Below are 14,776 nucleotides of genomic sequence, written 5' to 3' on the forward strand. Positions count from 1 at the left end.
TTTAGTACATAGACAGAGTCGGATCTTAATAGGTAGTTACTTAATTAACAAAACAGTTTTAGATACATGACAGATTTTTATAATGAGATATCGAGAATTAATAAATGAATTAACTATATAAAATATGCGTGTTTCGTAAAACATTATCACTGTATGACTCCTTTGTATATTTGAGAGTTACAAAGGCTCTGCCCACTTTAACTCCGATCCACTGCGTTCGCAGCGTGGCAGAAATTGCAATCGTCAGTTAACTTAGTATACTTGAGAAATCTGACTATTTAACATCACGTATTATCATCATAGCGTTATAGTAGAAACTATTCTTAATGCATCGGAATTATGAATGCATTATGAGCAAACAACGATAATATTCTTCTTTGAGTTATTGCTATGTTAATTACGATTCGACAAATGTTTAACCAACCTAACTAGCACATTGCGACCAGCTATACAAAAATTTGGAGATACATTTCATGTACTGTATCTGAACACAGGATCCAATAGTATAAAATATTTAAGCCTTTACGCTATACATAGCATATATGTATATCTGAATCAAAAGACGGTCAACACGTTTACGATTGTTAAATTTTAGATGATTCTGCCTTTTAAATTTTAGATGATCCGCGCAAAGTATTGTAAGTTATCTTCTCGAGGATTAATAGAAGGAAATATTTTATCGAACGTTTAATCATTCACCGAATACTTTCAGAGAACGAATGAGTTCTCCAAGGAGTAAAATGGACGTTCTTTTCTATTTCCTGTTCCTTCAACTTAAGAAAAGATTTCAGAAAATGGAATACAGCTGTACTATAGGACAGTATCGAAGCAGCTTTGTAGAAATTTACAACAATTTTTCAATATTACCTAAGTTGCTAAGTATAATACGTACTATTGGACATACACATATATAGAAACTTTTACTGGTTTTAAAATGTATCGTTATATCGCTGTTTCATATTTTTCGCAATTTATGGAAAAATGAAATTTGTTATAGTCCTAGGAACATTTCTTATACTTCTAAATAACGCATCAGTCATCGTCGGTGTATAAATTATAGAAAACACATAAAATGAGAAACAGATGATACGATATATGAATTTCCCTTATTTTCTATGCAATGAAGGACAGTTATAAGAATTGTAACAATAATAATTCACAAGTGTGTAAACAGTTGTTGTTATAAATCTCATAAAACAGCATTTTAAACATTCATTAAAATCAAATTCAAATTAACCACTCTTTCATTCCTTGAATTATTTATAGAATGAAATTATTACAAATTAATACATATGAAAATGTCTATGTGATTTCATTAAAGAAGAAAACTGGAGTTACAATTCTCCTACTCGTCCTACTATTCTTTTCTATAGTTATATACAATCCTTCACCTTGACTTTTACTACCTCAGCGTCTAAAATATAGCAGGTGAAAACGACATAAAGAGTGTGCCACTAGTGTGCCACACACACGTTTTTTAAAATCAGTTTCTATCATCATTCAGTTCAACGTTTCATACGATGAGTCATAAAACCGGAATAGAAGTTATAAATAGAGAGACATATTCTTTTTATAGAGAGGAAGGAATAGTTTTAGAGTTGATATCGCCTGTCTATTGATCTAGACGCAACTAGTAGGTGTATGCTACACCTATGTTTTTTAAAATCTATTTCTCATATCATTTAGTTCAACGTGTCGTACAATGAGTCATAAAACCGGAATAGAGATTATAAATAAGGAGATTATTTTTCTTTTTAGAGAGGAAGAAGTAGTTCTAGAATTGATATCGCCTGACTGATCATAAACGAAGCCCTAGGGTCCTTATGAGCCCAATACATTTAAAATTAATGATTGCGGTGATCAAAACTGTAAACTTTAACCACTGGCCGATTTTGTGATCTTATTGTATCGCTTTCAGTTATAGTAGGTAGCCTAACAGATGAGTTCACTAACAGGTTGTGGTCAAATACACACACACTCTCTCTCTTCTCTTCTCTCTTCTCTTCTTCCATTGTTTCTCTTATCACAGTCATGGTACTATTTTCTCTTTAGGATCATTTAACGACAGAGTTTCCTTCATCCATGAATATTAAATTAGGTGAATTATTAAATAGAAAATGTGTGGCGACTATGTCTAACAATCCTCTGGAAAACAACTCATAATACTTTATACGGACCATCTCGTATGATGTACTTGGTTCTTATGTTTCATTGGAAATCGTTTGCTCTCATGCACCGGAATTATTGTAATCTATGAACAACTATCATTTTAATGCCATAAGTTTGATCGAAACGTTACAAAATGTATTCCAGAAGTTTCCAAATTTAACTGTAGCAGTTTGGAAGTCCTTTTATTCAAGCGGTATCACAATTTGCAATTAATATTGCTTCTAGATCTCCATAATCCTGTTTAATAAAACGCATAAATACTTCAGCCTTGGGCTCGTCAGTCTAGTTTAAAAGTCTTATAGCTATAGCTTTGAGAAAGATTTAAAAACAGTAGAAGCACTAAAAGTTTTGAACAACGCAGTGAAAGAGTATGGATTACGTGTTAAAATATCATATTGTTTAAATTTGGATACTTTTCGAGTACACTTCATTGTTATCCAATCGTGTTTGAATTATCGAGGCATTATTTGAGTCGTTCACAGGCCAAAGTGGTTATACCCTGTTTTTAAAATTTTCGATATTTTAATGCCAAAGCACTTGGTCGCTGTTCATCAAGATTTTTCGCTTTCTGTTTCGTCGAGTCAACCGATTTGGCTCATTTATTATTATATCACAGATTAGAAGAATTCCGCGAGATGAGAGAGAAATAATTCTCGTTCAGATCAATTATTTGTAAGATTAAGAATCATCTTAATGCATATGTACATATGTACATATTCGTATAAAAATTATTTCGGGAAACAACAAGAAAATCAAGATTAAAGATATCTCTTGATACTCCGCTCTATGAAACAGTATTTTCATTGAAACTGAAAACACCAAGTTCGCGGGCCAGCCGCTCTTTGCTATGTTTAAATGCTATCACTAGTTTGGACTCGATACTTTCATATAATTGTTGTTCCTTCGCTAAATTATACGTAAAGACCAATCTTTCGACAACCGATCGAATTTTCAGACGTATTTTCATTGATTTATTTCCCGATCCTTCACCCTTTTTTTCAAACGTCTCAACGAAATAATTTGCTGTTTCGAGAATTTGCACACAAGTTGGACCAATGTGTGGTGCCGACACGTCCCGTTATTGCGATCAATTGAAAAGTTTAATTCATATCCGAGATTGATGTACCAAACGGACGGACTAGAATTATTGCATATGTTCATTGAAACTAACTGCTTTAGTTACAAGTGTGAGAAACGATTCAAACACGTACGCAATTTAATATAATATTACAAGACATTGTAAGTTACATTTTGTTGTTTTATATTTCGATATGATTGTCATTCTCGCAAGTATCCTTTATATTTGTATTCTCTCTTTCATTATTATTACTATTTTCTGGAAATATATATCTTTTAAAGTATTGTTCACTCTACAAGCCTGGTTTACAGCAAACCTAATCCATAATGTATAATACGTTTCCTTCGGTTATTTGAACAACAGTTAAACATCGTGTAAAACGAGTACGCTACTCTTTTCTAGCAACATTGATTTCCTGTAAACGATAACATTTCTTCTTTTAATTTTGCAAATGATCCATCTTAATTCAAGGAATAACAAGTGGTTGCTATTTATAAACAACTATAATTTATTGTTTAGTTTAGTTAATTTAAGTTATATCCGGGAATTATTGAAATTCGACGAAACAAATTGGATACTTCTTACGAAGATCCTAGTTTTTAAATTTTTAAACATTCTTTTGCTTCGCCTTAGTACCTATGCATTTTTCTATTTTGTCTTTTAGCGTAGAGAGTTTGACGCTTTTCCTTCTTTCTTCATTCGTTCGCGTGAGAATTAGGAACGCAAAAGATACGAACGCTCCGTTTGGTACGTTTACAGATATATAGAATGTCTCAGTTTTTCTGCAAAACGATGCGAGCATACGCTGCGAAGAGTCTATGAGTTCTAAACGTAGCGTGACAAATAATTTTTTGGGAAGTTGTAACAAAATTACGAAGTAACAACGCTCCAGTTTTTCGATCGATAAAGTAGAAACAGATTCGCGGAATCTATGTTAGTTCCACTTGAAATTATTGAATTACAAACACTTTTGCATTGCGAGTTTCTTGTCGGTTCTTTTTCAATTCAGTGAATACATTATGAACTATTTCTGTAGCAGTTTTTGCGCGTATCTTTTAAATAAAAGTTCAACAGCGGAATATCCTATCTTGGAACTCAAGAAATGAACTCATCCAGTGCTTACACTGATGTTCGTTTAACTATTACATTTAAAGGAAGCAATTACCAATTATCATTCTGTATATTTGTTGTAACTAGACTGCGGATTTGTATGCGATTTCATATGTTTATTTACATACCTAAGGCAATGAAACCTACATAAACATCTGTTTTACCCATAAAAGATAACAATTACTTCACTTTGAACATTTATTATATATTACCTGCATTTTATATATTTCTCCACTTTAAAGTTTTCCATAGATGTATATAAATCCGCAATCCAGTTATAACTTTTCAGTAAACATTTACTTATTTTTCTTATCTTCACTTGTGAAACACGCTAGCATCGTCTTCCCAAAAAGAACTAGAACACTCTGTATGTACAAATGTATGCATGTATACATTGAATATTTACAAGCATGGCATTGTTGTTTTAGAGCCGCAAACCATTTTTATCTATTCGAGAAGGAAAACGCACTGTTTAAACGTACTTGCGCTGTTATAAAAATACACTGCTTGAACGGGGAATAACAAAGAAAAAGAGAAAATAAAAGAGGAAAGTACAACCGGGAAACTAGAGAAGTATGTAAAACGAACTTTAGGAACCAAATTACACGAATCAGTGGATCAAGTCGGTAAAACAGAATCAACGCAAAAGAAGCCGATACGGCATTTTAGAAGGTAAAATATAAAAGTGAATCAGTGAATATATACATATACTACTAGTCACCGCATGTGTTCGCTGTTAGTTGAGATACTCTGACACATATTTGCCCTGTTTGTCAAAAAATGAAGAAAGGATGTGTCAGAGTGTAATGTTGGCAGTTAATGAACGAATCTGCATACTGGTCCATATTAATTAAGGGGCCAATATTTTTTAATTCATAGAGTAACTAGCACCGCTACTGTCTCTCGTCGATATAATTTAGCCACGTGACAGCAGCATATACGATACGACAGGCACCTGGCCTACCGATGGAGGGAACGTGTCGGCATGTAGCACAGGATCAATATGTTCAATGTGGCTCGAGCAACCGTTTTAACGATCAATTGGAGCAACAGAAGGTTATTGTACACTTGCGTGTTATATGGCTTTTACTCTCGTGGCCATGCCACAAGAATTTGCTGTGCGGTGAGCTCAGTCGTGTTCACCGCGCCCCCACGACATCACGTCAATCGACTTTAATGCCTCGACACACCGTTCCTCGTAAACCGAGCAGGCATTATTCTGCTTTATTTGTCTCTTCTGCTCTCTGCTCTTTGTCCCTTTCTCTCGTTTCTACGCGCCTTATCCGAACTCATCGACTTTCCCTTCGTCAAGAACAGAAGAACGGTATCGATCTCGACGAAGAATCGGAAAAGTCCGAGGCAACGTCTTTTTCCGCCTTGTTCGCTCAAATTATAATTATGACAGGCGCAAACCGAGTATCAAGGAACGTCCAGTAGACCGTAAAATACGAAAATGGCTTGCGCAAGGTTTGAGAAAATTGATGGGTAGACTGCGGACCTTTATGCATTTATGGGATATTTGAAAATGTAAAATCGCTCAGAATGCACGTAATATGAAAAGATATGTAAGATATCCAAAGCATAGGGCTTTTTTATAATACTTTGTATGTAAACTGATATTCTTCACAAGTTCTACAGTTTCTATTGTATTTTGGAACACTTGAATTTGCACAAAAATTCGCAGTCTACTGATAAGTTGAACAACACTCTTTTCGCTGCAAATACACGCATTACTTTCGACGATTTGTTAATTTACGCATTTTATAGTCCTCGAACGAATCGTATTTTACAATTGATTTGCTTCTTCAAAGCAAATTTCTTTATTTTTCTTCTTCTTGCTCATACGCTTCTTGTATTATAACGATGAAACGATGATGTATGAAAGTGCCTTAAACTAAAATACAGCGCGCTACTTGTCATTGTTGCGAGTATAAATAGGCTATGGATTTTATGCAAATTTATATTTTCGTAGTAATAGAGAGTCAATAGAGATTCGTTTTATCTATTAGAAAATATAATGAGTACTCTACTTTGGGTATATGCATTCTATGCATTTCTGCGTTCTTTTTCGCAGAAATGTATAAAAATCCTCAGCCTGATTATAAAGTACGCAAAAACATAAATTAAACATAGATTGTTCGCAATATTTGAAAGCACGTAAACTCACAAGAAGTGTTCAATCCGATCAGCTCGAATAATCCCTTAACATAGAACAATAAGGAAGAGCAATAATTGTAATTGCAATGTAAGAATCTAAGGTTTGATTGATAACGGTTCTGGTTTGTCATAAAATTCGCCATAAGTTTATACAGAAATAAAACGAAACAGCGATGGAACTTTGACACCGTTTTCTTCGCGTCATTTTGGCAATAAAATAGTTGAGGATATGCAACAAGTTGCCGCATTAAGCTGAGCTATATCGTCATTATAAACTAAATGATACGCTGCTGTGATAATTTAATAATGATAATTATCACTGAAACTTTGGAACTTTGATCGTCCTTTAAACGTGATTCGTCGCTTAACGATTCGCTTGTCAATTTATAAAATGCAATATAAACGTTGAATGATAAAACGTCGAGACTTTAGTTATAAACATTTATACGTGATCATGAGTGATGTATTTGCACGAAATCACGAAGCTCGTCGAAGTACGCAGTCTTCGTAATTGTGTCAGCAATTGAAGAGTGAAAAAATATCTGTATCTTTAGTCGATTCGGTTCGGACGTCTGGATCTTGAATCCTGCACTTTCCACGTGGAACTGTGTCGATTTTTACGTCAAAGGTCTGTTAGTTCTCGAGATCTTCGACGACTTTTCCAGTTCGATCAACGCAACTGATCAGCATCTATTAGTATAAGATGCTAGACCGCCGTGGGGGCCCGAAATTGTCAATGCCACTTTGCTTTTTGTGCGAATATGTCCGCTCGAAGATTTTGAGCGAAACAGATTCCCAGAATCTGGAAATAACATAAAAATTTCATTAACATTTTATTAACGACAGTAAAATTATTCAATTGATACGTGATATCTAATAATGGACAATAATCTTGCAAATAACTTGTGCTTCCAGTGTTCTTATATAAAATGCCATTAGTAATATGATAATCGTTACAAGTAATTGAGAAATATGCTTCTCGACAAAAGTATAGTACTCGTGTGCTATCGCTAGATTCTCAGGGATAGATTTAGAATTACTCGACGAGTGGTATAGATACTATCTTGTGATAATATTTCATTGTAAAGCTGAACATTATATCGCTGGCTTTCATATTCGAATTGTTCAGAAGCTATATTAGATCACTCAACAAAAAATTACAAAGTAGATAAAAGTGATGATATTACGAACGCTGTTTTCCAAATTTGCCTCAGAATTTTCTATTGTTTGAACTTATGAAAGTAAATCATTCTCCTCCTGAAAATTGAATATTAATCATGCATTTAATTATATAACGAAATTCGGAGATTAATAAAAAGTGGAGTAGAGGTTCATTTTTACAGATGAAATATAAAAATCAAATGATATTTAGATATTATATCGAATACACTGTTAATTTTGTTGAATTTGCCTATAGAAGACAAGGAAAATTGCAAGCAATTCTGTCTTCCGATTTTCTTTGTCTTTCATACAATAAGTTTAACGAAATTCAAGTTAAAATATCTTTTGCAATAGTAATTTTTAGATACGAACACTTTAACAGCTTTTACAAAGGATAAAGAAGCATGTAGACTGGTGTGCACAATAATACGTAATTTCATTAAAAAGAAAATAACCTCCAAGTCTCCTAAAAAAAAATTACTTGCAGAAAAGATTTCATCTGTCATTGCATCTGGTCCTCCAAGTGTAATTTTGTCGTCTGGAGCTTTTTTATGCGACCATTTAATAATGATATTTAGGTGTTTCCTGTGTATTATTTGTAAAATTTCAGGAATTCTGAAATTCGAAGAGAATCTAATGATAGTACACGTGTGCTATCTTATTAGCAGCGAGCGTGTGAATATTAATCTTTCGGCAGAAATTAACGTAGGTAACAAATTGCTTCCGTTGTTGGTTTCGTGCAACATGTTTTCCCATTTTCAAGCATTTCGATGCGTATACATGCCCAAATATGTATATGCGGTTAATACAAAATATATTTGAATTACAACGCCGATACGTTATAGCAAATCCAATAAATTCATCACGTGTACGAACTATAAAATAAAAAATAGTTTACTTTCAGTTTTCGAAGAATTTTTCAAGATAAGCAATAAAATAACAACGAAAGAATCGATATTATCAGCGGATTTTTATGCAGTTCCTTATTTTCATGGATTTTTGCACTTTCAAGTTTATCATAAATACATAATAATCCGCAGTCTAGATACGAGAGTCGTCCAGAAAGTAAAGTCATATAAAACGACGCAATGTGCTTATAGAGGGCCAGCTAGCTTCAATCATACGTTGACACAAATCATACCAAATTCCGTGTCTGAATAACTAATATTGTAGAAGTTTCGTTCGTTTAAAATCACGATGCAAATTGAACATCCCGTCGATAACGAAGTACCGTCTGTCGCACTTTTACGCTTTCTGGATGTTCAGGACGTAAAACTGCGTTTACATTGGTCTAGTAACATTGTAATGATCCAATCCAGCACTGGATCGTAACCGGAATAATGTAAACAGTGTTTTCAGTGCAGTAGAGTGGTACCATTGCAGTAAGTAATCCAGTCAAACGATTGCATGGAAAGTCTACTTTTTCAATCCAATATTTACCTCATCATAGTAAAGAACACAACATTCCAACGTTAGTGGAATCGTCTTGTATAACGAAGGTAAAAAGCTCGTCTCACGTTACGATAAATATTCCAAGTACGTATGCTAAAATTACGAATAAAGAAACATCTTTAAAATGCATTTGCATTGTTATTAATACGTCAAAACAGGTATCACTATCTGGACGATTCTCGTATTATATTTGACATTTAACGTTTATCGTAATAATACAGTGTGACATTATCATAATAATGTAGTACAATATTATCAATAACACAGATTTGATACAGAAATAACGTGTAATTAATGAATTAAATAGCAAGCATAAAGATATGTTGAAAATAATAAATTATACCTGTGCAAATGCCGTGGTAACCGCCCCAGTGACAATTGCAAGAAGATTTCGTTCCACCCATTCCTCCCCAGCTTGAATACAACCTTTTTCATAAATCACTTTGGCAACTTCATAGTTCTGCAAAACAAAGGCGATTGGCTACTTTGGCTTACCGTTGTGCTCTCGAACCTCGCGAATGTAGTTGTTAGTCCAATGTAATATTTGGTAGAAACAGCGTGAGATGCAGTGAAACGAGAAAATAGACAGGACAGAAAACGAAAGAAATAAATACATATGTATGTACATTGTCAGCCATAAATATATATAATAATATTTAATATAAATAATAGTACTCGTTTTTAACCATTTTAACTTCGTGACGTAACGTGTTTACATAAAGACATTGCAAAAGATATTTCCACATACTCTCTTTTTTTCCAATGGAATTTTTTCTATCAGATTCTACGTTTCGTTTACATAATTTCAAATTTTTATAAGCATAAAAGAGTTACTACTAAATCACAAGAAACGTTTATGTACACGTTACATGGTAAACGAAATTATAATATTCATATTATACATTATTTTCAATATTTTTATTATACTTTAGTAATTAACGTTATCATATGATATTTGCATTAACAGCAACGTATCATTAAAAATCGTCAAAGTCAATTCAGCTAATACTAAATGTACGTTTTATATTTTACCTTTCTATCTCGTTATTTCTATTTTATAGCAGAGTTTTAGCCTGCGAATGGTCAGGCGGGATTTCGTGAGAATGAGTAATCCAAACGTTCAAGGATAGCTGGCTGCTCGAAGTCACGTAGCTATCGGGTGACACAGGATCGAATTTTCGGAAGACGCGTGAGAGAGTTTGGACGTGACAAGTAATCCGAATACGTTTACCAAAAAACAGGAATATTGTTTCCAGAGAATCTGGCCGCAGCATGTCGACTAAAATACCTTCTGCTGAATGCATCGTGAATATCTCGTCTACACTCACAGAGCTGTCCAGCTGGATAAATTGTAAAGTATAAATTAAATAACAAAGAAGATAAAACTCACAGATACTGTCCGTAGATAATAGTCTTCGTACAGTGTCCGCTGCCAGTCATTGGATCATGTATGCAAACTGTCTGCACACGATGTCGTTTGTCTGTTGCAGTCTAAAGGCTAAAGCCTAATGAGGGTTCCGGCTACTCGTAATATTGTATCAGCCGACCTTTTGCACGACCACAACGGCCCCAACCCATAATTTCGGGTACCCGCACACCCTTATAGCCTGTCCAACGAGACGAGAAAGTGGACATAAACAAAATATAATACCTGCAGCTACAGCAATCGCACCTAATTAGTGTCTCCGGTTATGTCTCTTTTTTTTCTATTGTGCGCTTAAGGTCACATGCACCTTTCGAGATTATTAGTGACTACGGTGAGGATGATCAGTGGGACAGAGCATACCTACGTATAATATGTTGTACAAATCAATATCTTTGGGGAAACTTAGAACTTTCTCGCACGAGTCTTCCTTTTGTAACACATTGGACAAATTAGTTGGGTCGTGCAATATCGTATTTAGCACAGATGATTAGGATATGTCCGATAGAGTTTAGAATGCCGCAGGTGTCAGATATTTGATTCAGTTTTGGTGATAAAGTTGGAGCGTGTCCAGGTCCGTGTCTTTGAGCAAGGTTTCTATCGCGACTTATGGGGCACATTGTACATTCTGTAATTTGCGGAAGATAAAGCAGAGAACTGTTAAACTATTTCGGAGATTTTTATTCGAAGACTGTCAGTAGACTGCGGATTTTTATGGATTCGTGGGAAATTTGACAATACAATATTGCAGAGAATGCACATAATATGAAGAAATGTATGAAATGTACAAAGCGTAACACTTTCTATAATGCTTGACAGGTAAAACAATTCCCTACTGAGCCTATATCTTTTTAATTATATTCTCAAAAACATGAATTTGTACAAAAATCCGCAATTAATAGTTGTCACTATAGAAACGATCTTCCTGCGGAAATAAGCCTAGAAGACGGCCTTGGATTTAAGAATTTTGTAAGGATGTCGAAAACTGGTTTTGACATTTTATTACGGAAAGTTTGTCCGAAAATAGAAAGAAAGGCGAGAATTGTTGCCGAACCGGTGGCGAAAGAAAGAAAATCAAAACAAAGCCTGGCAGCGTACAGACGATTAAATTGAACTGCATGTTGTCGTTTCCACGTTCTTCCAACATCTGTCCATAGACGTTGTCCCTTATTTTCTATCGCAATGGAAACTTGCATTTTATCTGCTGTTATTTCCCGATTTTTCTCGAACAACGTGCATAGATTAACTGTGGAAAGTTGTCTATGGGCAGTTGTCTGTCAGTGTAGACGAGGCTGAAGACGTAAAGGTACGCGTCCACTTGAAGGTAAAACTATCGCGAGCTGCTCTCGAGAGTCACTCGCGACAAACGCTATCGAGTGTAACTCGCGATAGATTTACTCTCAAGTGGCCGTGTATCTTCAAAGTACTTCAGAACCTGAGAACATAACGAAGTGAGAGATTGAAGTTGTTGAAAGTGGATCTAGTTAAAAACGATTTTATGATTAGATGCGTAGAATTATTGGATGAAACTTTTAACAAAAAGAAAATACCATTACGATTAATTATATTGATATTTAAACATGGAAATATCTCTCCATTTGTTACTATTTGTATCTGTATAAGAGGTATTGTTAGGGAGAAATTATTTACTTTCGAGCTGCAAGAAATGATTCATATTTTCGTAGAATAAGCAGTAAGATATTTAAATCATCCTCTTTTACACAAAGCAACAAATACATGGATAGAATGGTAGGAAACCTGAGCAATTGGTAAGAGAACTGAGTTGTCATAAAAACCATAGAAACGTTGTTACCGCAGATATCTATGTATAGGCTGTAGATCCTGGGTTTTACGTTTATCGTTCAAGTTTAATTTAGGCTTAAGACGATTGAGTGTATCCAAAAACTATGATGTATGAATGGAGAAATAAATATATGTATATACAATATACAAGGCGAGTCATAACATGCGAGAAGTATCAGCAAGCTGAAATAAACAATAAAGTTCACATAAATACATACTCGATATGATCTCGGTGTCGAATCACAGTTTATTTTATGATACTAAACACTAATCAGGCCTGTAAGTATGAAACCGGAATTTATCTATAGATGGCCCTAGCTGATAATGTAGTTGTCACTAAACTGCGTCATTGATGCCAAAAGTCTTTTTTGACATCTCACAAACATTTTCGACTCAGAACAATACAAGTTTCATACAACAGCATAGTTTGTAATAGCGTTGAACATGTCAAATTTTGTGCCTGGAAACCACGATTTGCGGACAGCATTGATTTTCTGTTACCATTTGAAGAAAACTGCTGCAGAATCGCATCGAATGCTCGTCGAAGCTTACGGTGAGCATGCTCCTGGTAAATCACAGGGCTTTGAGTGGTTTAAAAAATTCAGAAGTGGCAATTTTGACGCGAGGAACGAAGAACGTGGAAGACCACCGAAAAAGTTTCGAGACAGCGAATTGCAAGCATCGTTGGACGAGGATGACGCTCAAACGCAACAACAACTCGCTGATCGATTAAACGTGACACGAGAAGCCGTCTCCATACGTTTGAAAGCCATGGGAAAGATCCAGAAGGTGGGGAAATGGGTTCCACACGAACCGAATAAAAGACAGCAGAAAAACCGAAAAACCACTTGCGAAATGTTGCTCACTAGATACAAAAGAAAGTCATTTCTTCACCGAATTGTGACTGGCGATGAAAAGTGGATATATTTTGAGAATCCTAAGCGTAAAAGATCATGGGTAGCTCCAGGCGAACCACCGACATCGACTACAAGACCAAATCGCTATGGACGGAAGACAATGCTTTGTGTTTGGTGGGATCAGAAGGGTGTGATCTATTACGAGCTGTTAAAACCTGGCGAAACCATTAATACCGAGCGCTACCGACGACAAATGATCGATTTGAATCGAGCTTTGCGTGAAAAACGACCAGAATATCAAAAAAGGCGACACAAAGTAATTTTGCTTCGTGATAATGCACCATCGCATACAGCAAAACCGGTGAAGGAAACGATCGAAGCGTTCGGTTGGGAAATACTTTCGCACGCGGCTTACTCACCAGACTTGGCTCCGTCCGATTACTATTTATTTGCGTCGATGGGACACGCACTTTCTGACCAGCACTTTGCTTCTTACGAAAATGTACGAAAATGGCTCGATGACTGGTTTGCCTCAAAAGAGCGACAGTTTTTTTGGCGTGGCATCCACCAATTGCCATTCGACTCGGAACAATACAAGTTTCATACAACAGCGTAGTTTGTAATAGCGTTGAACATGTCAAATTTTGTGCCTGGAAACTACGATTTGCGGACAGCATTGATTTTCTGTTACCATTTGAAGAAAACTGTTGCAGAATCGAATGCTTGTCGAAGCTTACGGTGAGCATGCTCTTGGTAAATCACAGTGCTTTGAGCGGTTTAAAAAATTCAGAAGTGGCAATTTTGTCGCGAGAAACGAAGAACGTGGAAGACCACCGAAAAAGTTTCGAGACAGCGAATTGCAAGCATCGTTGGACGAGGATGACGCTCAAACGCAACAACAACTCGTTGATCGATTAAACGTGACACAAGAAGTCGTCTCCATGCGTTTGAAAGCCATGGGAAAGATCCAGAAGGTGGGAAAATCAACAATTTCCTGCCATATGGATAGGCCATGCTATGCTTATTTCCTGACCAGCTTTCCAGACCTGAATCAATCCGATCATTAGTCATGAAAATCAAAAACTCTAAAATCCTTAATAGATGCACCTTGGTATGTTACCAACGAAACAGTACATCGCGACCTTGAGATACCCACAGTTAAAGAAGAAATATCCAAGTTCAGAAACAGATATAACATAAGAAACAGATATAATATAAGAGTTAACAACCACCAAAACCCATTAGTTACCCAATTACTTGACCGCAGATTAAAAAGACAATACCCTTTAGATTGAAGCATTAGATTCAACTAGAATCAAACATACTATGAACTCTTATAATCCAAGTTACAGTACCACGCCAAAATAATTTGGAAGACAATGCTCTGTGTTTGGTGGGATCAGAAGGATGTGATCTATTACGAGCTGTTAAAACCTGGCGAAACCGTTAATACCGAGCGCTACCGACGACAAACGATCGATTTGAATCGAGCTTTGCGTGAAAAACGACCAGAATATCAAAAAAGGCGACACAAAGTAACTTTGCTTCGTGATAATGCACAATCGC

General features: G+C 35.5%; 1 protein-coding gene and 1 long non-coding RNA gene across 6 annotated transcripts in view; one reads left to right on the forward strand and one right to left on the reverse strand.

Annotated features, from left to right (window-relative positions):
- Window positions 1-3,712: 3,712 nt before the first annotated feature.
- Window positions 3,713-14,776, reverse strand: part of LOC100742097 (tetraspanin-17) — a 62,218-nt gene continuing 51,154 nt past the window's right edge. For 3 of the 4 annotated variants that reach the window (XM_033320367.1, XM_033320366.1, XM_024367139.2), the window contains 2 exons: window positions 9,471-9,587; window positions 3,713-7,316 (listed from right to left, as the gene is read on the reverse strand). In XM_033320367.1, coding sequence (XP_033176258.1) covers window positions 7,248-7,316; window positions 9,471-9,587 — 186 coding nt within the window. In that variant the 3' untranslated portion in view covers window positions 3,713-7,247. The remainder of the gene's footprint in view (window positions 7,317-9,470; window positions 9,588-14,776) is intronic. The other variant, XM_024367141.2, reaches the window with a different exon arrangement.
- Window positions 9,581-12,086, forward strand: LOC117151566. 2 transcript variants are annotated; one of them, XR_004461588.1, is made up of 2 exons: window positions 9,581-9,745; window positions 10,189-12,086. It is a non-coding gene; the product is annotated as an uncharacterized LOC117151566 (long non-coding RNA). The 2 variants fall into 2 exon arrangements; XR_004461587.1 differs by lacking the exon at window positions 9,581-9,745 and adding an exon at window positions 9,976-9,999.

The sequence above is a fragment of the Bombus impatiens genome, unplaced genomic scaffold, assembly GCF_000188095.3.
Source record: "Bombus impatiens unplaced genomic scaffold, BIMP_2.2 scf_0296, whole genome shotgun sequence".
Taxonomy (NCBI): Eukaryota; Metazoa; Arthropoda; class Insecta; order Hymenoptera; family Apidae; genus Bombus; species Bombus impatiens.